Source organism: Sycon ciliatum, chromosome 2, assembly GCF_964019385.1.
Source record: "Sycon ciliatum chromosome 2, ocSycCili1.1, whole genome shotgun sequence".
NCBI classification, from domain to species: Eukaryota; Metazoa; Porifera; class Calcarea; order Leucosolenida; family Sycettidae; genus Sycon; species Sycon ciliatum.
The window spans coordinates 20,207,396-20,216,653 of NC_088644.1; the positions used below are offsets into that span (position 1 = coordinate 20,207,396).

Sequence of the window (9,258 nt, forward strand, 5' to 3'; positions counted from 1 at the left end):
TTGACTTAGGTCCGGGATCTACAGCTTACAACTGGTACCTGTTTGCCTTCAAACTAGTCTGTCTCCATGGCCAGGCGCGTACCGTAGGTATCGGTTATAGCGTGGGTGTTTGAAAAATGGCTATCTATTCTTATGTCCGATATTTCTTACACACGATGAATCAAGTGTGACATATCAGATGCATGTGCGCAGAGATAGGATGGTCACCATACATACAACGTGTCCTTGCTATGCATGCGGGCGTTCATAGTGGCATACACTTGCCATGTGGCTATGCAGCATGAGAAACATGACAGCAACAGTTGAACCTGCAGCACTACGGTGCAATGCGAGTCGGATCAGAACTGCATTGGATAGATGTTATTACTACAGGCGATACACTTTGTACTAATCTGGTATGTTTTGCTACACAAAATCCATTTTTAGGACCGATATATTCTACTATGCGATAACATTGCTTGTATGAATAAATGTTCACTTGAAACCCATGTTATGATTATGAAAATATGAGAGGTCATTCTTGTAAGCAGAATATTCTTTTTCACGACCACGCTATAACCGATACGCACTGTGCTTGTAATTTACTTACTCAGTTTCCCCATTAGTCTACGAGTATGGATAATACGTATCAGTATTTGTACATGTAAATGTACGGGATCACATGAAGTTTTTATATGAGCTTGAGCATGCTAACACAAGTTAGCAACCAGCCCAGCAACCTGGCCCGACTTGCGTGCCAGTGCCAGTGACGCGGGCACCCCCACTTCAATATCCCACGCAATGTCTCTTGCATTGTCATTGCAGCATTGACTTTCAAGCTTGCAACTTGCAGGACATTTGAAGGGCTCCCACGGCTTCCATACATCAGTCTGCTGTGCTAAGTAGTCAGGATCACCACCACTAGCATAACTTACGTGGGACCAGGTAGGCCTACAGGTATGGGAGGCACAGGCTCAGTGGGATTCGGGCGACTGGTGGTCGGATTAGGTGGTGTGGTTCTGCACCAGAAGCAGTAAATAGAAATTCAGCAACTTGAGTTGACGAATTCAGGGCTTTCGTTGCATCAGTGGATCAGGTAACTCACGAGAGGTTGTTTTAATAGGGTTGGAAAATGAAGGGAGGTGATGTGTGCAGTTTGCTCTTGTGATCTGCTTATCTGCTATTGTGTGTGTGTGTGTTTGTATGTGTGTATATGTGTGTTTGTGTGTGTATGTGTGTGAGTCTCAGTGTGTGTGAGTGTGTGAGCACGCGTGTGAGCACATGTGCGTGTGCGTGTGTGTTTATGTGTGTGAAATCATATTTCCGTTGAACTAGTAGCACAGTCTCTCTGTCTGCATGGTTTCACCTGTGATCTGATACTCTCAGGTTGAACCTAGTTAAACCCGCCCATGTGTTCCATGTTAACCTGATAGGCTTGTCATGTTCCTGGACATGACAACTGCTGCCTGACAGTCCTGTGACAACAGGATCTTGCTAGGGAGCAGCTCTGTTCCGAGCTGTCACGCCCTTTTGGTATAGCGGCGTGGTTAGGCCAGTGGTTTGTCCCACGTGCTTGGCATGTAGGTTGAGCGACACACGCTTTCGCCACCAAGGTGTCATGCCTCCTGGGCATGACACATCATGTGACTCAACGCCGGAACCTGGTCAGGTAGGTTCTTGTGTTGTACGTTTCCTGGAAATGTGTCTCCAGGCTTTGTGCAAAACCATGTCACTGCAACGTTCTTCAGGTTTCCATGATGCCACGGCGCTTCGTGCAAAGAGCCAAGATTTGCAAGAGCTAAGTGCAATAAATGAAGAGTCAAGATGGGCGCAAGAGCCACAACCGTCACCGCGCCAGGTCAGGGTATAGCGCGAGCAGAACCAAGAATGCTGAAGAACTTACTCATAAAAAGCTGCTGAGCAGTCACACAATGGGTGAGCGTGCTCCCCAACATGGCCCTCATATACGCACATTGTATGCATGACTTAGGTGAGTTGGCTCCCCACGTCCCTTTTTGGTCTTTCTTCTCTCCATGTCTTTCATTCTCTTTCTTCTCGAATGATTACCGCACGTGTATTCTGCTTTTCTGCTGACTGGCTGCGCATTTTCCGGTTTTACCTGTTCAATATCTCCTGGAAATAGATCGTACCATTCTATCCAATGATCACACCATATCTGCAAAACGCGCTATAAAAGAACCTCTCACTCTCTTTAGTTCAGTCGAGACTCAGTCTCAGCTCTCAGTTTTAGTTTTACTTTGAGCTCGGATTTGAATTGCTACTCAAAATGTGAAACTAACAGTCTTTTGTCTGTGGTTGAACTTGGACCAAGCCAGCTATATTGGTTGGCCCCCTGGGTTGTGTTGCGCTCGTGGTGGTGCCACACGCCTATTCAGTCGCCGCTCGTGAAGACTTCTGGGTGCGGTCACTGAGCGTTAAACGAGAGAGCTTGGAAGCTCAGGGCCCTACGCTATGCTTTTTTGCCTTCATGACCTAGACAAAAAAAGCATAGGGATGTTATAAATTCTTTAAAAATTCCTTTTTTTAAGACATAACCTGGGATTCGAACCCGCACTATCGCGCGCCCTGCATGCATCCCCCGATACACTTCGCACACATACTAATTCTTCCAAGTTGTTTCACATTGTGATCTTGCATTTGAAAGCCCTATTTGAATATGCATTGTGGCCAGCCGTCTTTGATGGCATGGTACGGTAGGGGATAGGTACGGGACAGGTACGATCGAGGGTAATACGACACCGTCTCCCGTACCGTACCATACCATCAAGCACAGCTGGCCACATACAGCTGCCCGCAATATTCAAATAGGGCTTTCAAACGCAAGATAATAACGTAAAGCAACTTGGAAGAATGGGTATGAATGCGAAGTGTATGGGGGAATGCATGTAGGGCGATAGTGCGGGTTCGAATCCCAGGATATGCCTGAAAAAAAAAGGAGAATTGAAAAATTTATAACATCCTATGCTTTTTTGCCGTCAGATACGGATAGCGCCAGGCGTGACACAAACAAACAAACAAACACACAAACAAATACCAAATTAAAGCTGTGTGGACCCTGGCTAGCGCCAGATGTTACTGAAGTAACGTCTTCTGCATAGCTACGGGAATAAAGGGTTGCTTATCTCTCTATTCCTCTCTGTCTCTGTCTCTGTCTCTCTCTGTCTGTCTGTCTGTCTGTCTGTCTCTCTCTCTCTTGCTTATCCGCTCTATCAAAGTAAGGTAGCAAGAAGGTAGTGCACAAGAAGGCTCTCCCACACGTACCGCTCTGGATCATGGTCGAAGACAAATACATCTGGCCCCGCTGTAAACACTTCTGCCCTGGAAGCATGACCAACCACAGTGACATACACATGCATGGGGTCATGATGAGATCAATTCAACGGTAATGCAATTTCGGGTACTGACTACATTAATCAAAACTGTATTGATGATGTGTGCAGAGGCCGTGCAGCATTTCTGTGTATGATGTCCCTACAGGTTAGGACCGGAGTCTATGCATGCTATCATCACAAGCACTTACTGGTGGGAATCATGTTGCTGAAAAGGGACCATTGTGTGGATCTCCCTCGGCGGTCTGTAAGAGATAACATGATAAAGAATGCATTCATAAACACCTAGCTCCAGACCACAATGAACTAGTTCGGGTTGTGACCACTCTAAAGGGAATACATCCTACTGTGACTCCAAATGGGACATGGGAACTGCAAGAGCTGATGAAAAACCCCTTGTGTCATTGGTGCTGCCCTGAACATCCTAAAAAACTCTCCGTTTGGAGAATCTGTTCTCGAAAACCTTTTGCCAGCTGCTGTTGAACACTTCATGCAAATCTGGCCCGGCAAGACAACGATGGACATCTACAATTCAATGGCAGACTATTGAAGTTTGAACTGTGAGTTTTCTGCTTCAAATTATTTTTAGCTGGTTTTGTCATTTAACAGTCGACCTTCCTTGTTGCTATGGTACTTGACTTGGGTACTTCTTCGTTGCGCTCACCTTGCGCTCACCTTGCGCTCACCTTGCGCTCACTTTGCCATCTCTGGTCCTACTAGTACATTTACCATGAATCTTCGTCTCCGTCGTTGGAAGGCCGTTGGTGTGTGCATTGGAGATGCATTGGAGCTAGGTGTCAAGGCGTTGAATGTCTCAGTAGCCTGCCATTGATATCTTCAATTAGCCCCATCCCTCACACAAACAAGTCAACAAAGAGGCATCTTTGGATTGAGGAGTGCTGGTTTCGAAACAACTGGTTTGAAGCTCAAAGCAGAGCTGGTGTTAGCTCAGAGCAGAGCTGCTGTTAGCTCAGAGCAGAGCTGCTGTTAGCTCAAAGTAGAGCTGCTGTTAGCTCAAAGTAGAGCTGCGGTTAGCTCAAAGTAGAGCTGCGGTTAGTGCAAGTTTTGCGTAGCTAAAGTATGTTAACGCGGTGACGTAATGTTTTCACTGTATGCTGATGTCTATCACGCGCGTGTTCGCGCCAGCTCACGGATGCGCCGTTGTGCGCATGCGCAAACTCTCCCAGCAGCTCGCTTTGCATACGTACACCCTTCAGCAGCCTTCGTGCCTGGCTCTCTTTGTTAGTTGCATTGGCTCGCATGACTCTTGCTCCGTGTTTCGCCCCACCAGCATTCAGAGTCCATACAGTATAAAGAACTGTACGCTATTGTCATCGCAACCAGTACATGGGCGTCAGAGTGGAAGTCCCTCCGTATTGAGTTTCAGTGCGACAACTCAGCTGTTGTAGACTGCATCAAATCCGGCACCAGCAGATCGCCACCCATGATGTCTCTAGTTAGGTGTCTGTATCACCTTTGCGTTGCTCACGATTGCCTGATTTCAGCAGTGCACATCCCTGGTGTTACTAATACCATTGCCGATGCTCTTTCCCGGAATCTGTTGCAGGAATTCCGCTGCCTGGCACCCACGGCACAGCTCCATCCGGACATGCCGATCTTGCCCACACCGGACTGACCGAAGACGTGGCCAGGCTGGCGTCCCTGGCAATAGCACCGTCATCCAGGAGGACATACTCAGCTTCAGAGCGGCGGTACCTGAATTTCTGTCAGCAGCATGGCGTCGTGGCCCTGCCTGGAAGCGACGTTACGCTGTGCTACTACGCAGCCCTCCTCATGCGCACACTGCGGCCGGCCTCGGTTCGCACATATATGTCAGCCATCCGGAACTTACACGTCGAACTGGGCCTCGAGTACCCGAATCAGCCGACGTCCCTGCTGTCACGAGTGTTAAGAGGCATAGCCCGTTCGTCGGGACCTGGCCGCCCTCGTTTGCCTATCACAACACCCATCCTCCGGCAACTCTGCCAACGCCTCCAAGTTTCCTCCATGCGGCACCCAGTTGACCAGGCAATGCTGCAGTGCGCCTTCACCCTGGCCTTTTATGGCTTCCTGCGCTGTGGTGAGCTCACCTCGTTGACGTTTGGCAACGTGGCCCTGGACCAACAATCATTTCGTATCACCATCACGCTGCTGCAATCAAAGACGGACCCGGACGGTAGGGGCACGGTAGTCCACGTGGGCGGCTGTACCGATGTCATCAGCTGCCCTGTTACGGCGATGGTGCGGTACCTGACGGCAGTGTCAGCGGAGTCCCAATCTCCTAGAGATCAGCTGCTCGTCTACCACAATGGCCAGCCTCTGACACGAGCGGACGTCACGAGGGAGGTGCGCACCCTCCTACCACTTTGTGGGATTACAGATCCGTCCAGCTATGCCAGCCACTCATTCCGGATCGGAGCAGCCACGTCTGCAGCTATCGCAGGCGTACCAGAGCACGTGATCCGCCATATGGGGCGATGGCGCAGCGACGCAGTGCTGCGCTATATCCGTGTTGAGCCATCCGAGGTGCGGCTAGTATCAGAGAAGCTGGCCACAGTGAGTGACTGACCAGTAGCGCTGCACCTTGACGAATGTCTCCTCCGGTATACATACCAACTCTCAGTACCGCTATCGGTACCTAGATTTCTCGACTGCTAGCAGCTCCTGCTATACTCCTCGTTCAATGCTCGCGTTATTTCTGAGCACTGACTTATTTGGTTGGCCCACCAGGGTAACTAGCTTGGGCACTGAACTCTCAGTAGCTGGCAGCATTCTCTCTACTCTCCCGAATCACTCTATTCGGTTACTGCCCTTGGCAGGTCAGCCGCCATTTCGGTCTCACTCTCGGTCCCCGCCTCTGTCGGGTCGGCCGCCTCCATGGTTACACACTGCCAGCTCCTTCGCCCAATTACCCTGTGGTGCCAACCAACTACTGCTGTGTCTGTGTGTGGGTCGTGTATGCCTCCGCGTACGGAGCATGCGTTAATGCAAGTTTTGCGTAGCTAAAGTATGTTAACGCGGTGACGTAATGTTTTCACTGTATGCTGATGTCTATCACGCGCGTGTTCGCGCCAGCTCACGGATGCGCCGTTGTGCGCATGCGCAAACTCTCCCAGCAGCTCGCTTTGCATACGTACACCCTTCAGCAGCCTTCGTGCCTGGCTCTCTTTGTTAGTTGCATTGGCTCGCATGACTCTTGCTCCGTGTTTTCACCCACCCACCCACACCGACTTCATTGTGTTACAATTCTCATTCTGTAGCACCCCGCTTATACTACTAACCTCATTCGTCTTCCAAACTCACTCTGCTAAACAAAAACAAGCAGGGATTGGGCACTGAACTCTCAGTAGCTGGCAGCATTCTCTCTACTCTCCCGAATCACTCTATTCGGTTACTGCCCTTGGCAGGTCAGCCGCCATTTCGGTCTCACTCTCGGTCCCCGCCTCTGTCGGGTCGCCGCCTCCATGGTTACACACTGCCAGCTCCTTCGCCCAATTACCCTGTGGTGCCAACCAACTACTGCTGTGTCTGTGTGTGGGTCGTGTATGCCTCCGCGTACGGAGCATGCGTTAACTCAAAGTAGAGCTGCTGTTAGCTCAAAGTAGAGCTGCTGTTAGCTCAAAGTAGAGCTGCTGTTAGCTCAAAGTAGAGCTGCTGTTAGCTCAAGGTAGAGCTGCTGTTAGCTCAAAGTAGAGCTGCTGTTAGCTCAAAGTAGAGCTGCGGTTAGCTCAAAGTAGAGCTGCTGTTAGCTCAAAGTAGAGCTGCTGTTAGCTCAAAGTAGAGCTGCTGTTAGCTCAAAGTAGAGCTGCTGTTAGCTCAAAGTAGAGCTGCTGTTAGCTCAAAGTAGAGCTGCTGTTAGCTCAAAGTAGAGCTGCTGTTAGCTCAACGTAGAGCTGCAATGCTAAATGGATGTAATATAGCGCAAGGCAGAGCCGCAGCAAATAGCTAGATAACACCAGTTGTGAGAGTGGACCCGATTAGTGGGTATGATAATTATGACGGTGTGAATAAGTTGGATAGGGAGGATGGTGGGAAAAGAAACACTGCTGAAGCACGATCCGTTGTTTGGAAGAGCACAACAGGGCAAGCAAGATTTGTTTTTCTTTTCCGCAAAATGGGCTGGTGCCATTTGTGATTACGCAGCAAAACAAAGCGCATGACGTCAGTCTTGAATGCAGTACAAAGCAATGCAGTGCAGTGTGTGCGCTAGTTCGGATTGTTGCTAACAAGTACTAGCACAGCTAGTACACCAGTAGAGCATTATGAATGCAAGTCTTCCTCTCATTCTCTCTCTTCCTTTCCTTCTCCTTATAGTCTCGTCCATATTGCACTACACTGAGAGCTGGCCTGCTCCCGCTCTGAAGAGCTTTTTAGCCTTCACCGTTTCGCTCAAAACCCAGGCATTGGCTCACAGTGGCAGTCGCTTCCTTTTCTCTTTTCTTTTTGTTTCTCCTTTTACTTTCTCCGTCACTGCCTAAAAAACAGTCGAGATGGTTTTTTACCAACCAGTTTTTTTGGTGCGAATTACTTTCCTCTCTCTCTCCTTCTCTTTCTCCCTCCTTCTCTATCTATCTTTCCCTCCTTCTCTATCTTTTTTCCCTCAATCTCTCCCTCTCCGACTCCATCCTTCTCATCTTTCTCTCCCTACTTCTCTATCTTTCTCTCCCTCTCCCTCCGCTCTCTCTCCCTCTCTCTCACTCTCTCTCTCACACACACACATATACTCCCTCGTTCTCTCGTTCCCATACTGTCACTCTCACACACACACACACACACACACTCTTTCTCTCACACTCTCTCTCTCTCTCTCTCACGCACACACACATACACACAATCTCTCTTTTCTCTCTCTCTCTTCTCTCTCTCTCTCTCTCTCTCTCTCTCTCTCTCTCTCTCTCTCTCTCTCTCTCTCTCTCTCTCTCTCTCTCTCTCTCTCTCTCTCTCTCTCTCTCTCTCTCTCTCTCAAGACTGGACGGGGTCGTGAGGATTTCTGATTTCATCTCACTACAAAATATCTGAGCAGATTACTCCATTTGCGCCTTAAATCTTGACTGGTAATCTGGTTAAATCAAGCTCCTGCTTTCAGGCGTAAAAACCCTGTTGTATAGGCATCAGTCCTCATTTGTTGGACTTGCCTGTCTTTATGAATGTTACTTAGTACTTACTTACTCTCTCTCTCTCTCTCTCTCTCTCTCTTTCTCTGTCTGTCTGTCTCTCTGTCTCTCTCTCTGTCTCTCTGTCTCTGTCTCTCTCCCCCCCCCCCCCCCACACACACATGTTGTACATGTGGCTGCGCTTGTGTCTCTTAGTTGTACATGCGGTTGCACGTGTAGCTCTTTGTCGTACATGTGGCTGCTTTTGTGTCTCTTTGTTGTACATGCTGCTGAGTCGTGGTACATGCTGCTGCGCTGTTTTTGACTCCTGCGTACATGCGGCTGCACCGTCTTCTGTCCCTTCCGTATGCATTATTTCTCATCTCGTCCCCGTTGGTACACACTTGCTCGTCTTGTTCCCGTTGTACGCCTTCAATCTAATATATTCTGTTGTCTAGTCTTGTCTCAGTGTCAGTCGTCAGTCGTTCGTTGTCAGTGTTGGTTCTTCTTTATGAGTTCCCCAGTCGCCTACTGAAATGAAGTAGAAGAAAAAGCTCTCTCACATTGTACTGGTCATTTATTGTGTGGCGTGGCGAGGAGCGTAGAGGCAGTTCGTTCACGGTTCTCAAACCCGTGACGACACACACACACTCTCTCTCTCTCTCTCTCTCTCTCTCTTTCCTTCTCCATCTCCCTCTCTCCCACCCTTTCTTTTTCTCTCTCTCTCAGTTGGTAGATCCACACTGAACATCATTGGACTCAGCGTCCAGAAGACTACAGGTAGTGACATTTTGATTGTTAAGTCGTACTTCCCCTAACCTCCTTTCACTGTACCA

At 49.0% G+C, this 9,258-nt stretch overlaps 1 protein-coding gene across 1 annotated transcript in view; it reads right to left on the bottom strand.

The window, feature by feature from the left end:
- The window catches only part of LOC135809105 (uncharacterized), an 80,514-nt gene that overhangs the window by 35,783 nt on the left and 35,473 nt on the right, over nucleotides 1-9,258 (bottom strand). Inside the window, exons 18-20 of the mRNA XM_065322374.1 lie at nucleotides 3,521-3,574; nucleotides 3,262-3,318; nucleotides 915-998 (exon numbers count right to left, since the gene is read on the bottom strand). Of these exons, the coding sequence (XP_065178446.1) occupies nucleotides 915-998; nucleotides 3,262-3,318; nucleotides 3,521-3,574 (195 nt within the window). The remainder of the gene's footprint in view (nucleotides 1-914; nucleotides 999-3,261; nucleotides 3,319-3,520; nucleotides 3,575-9,258) is intronic.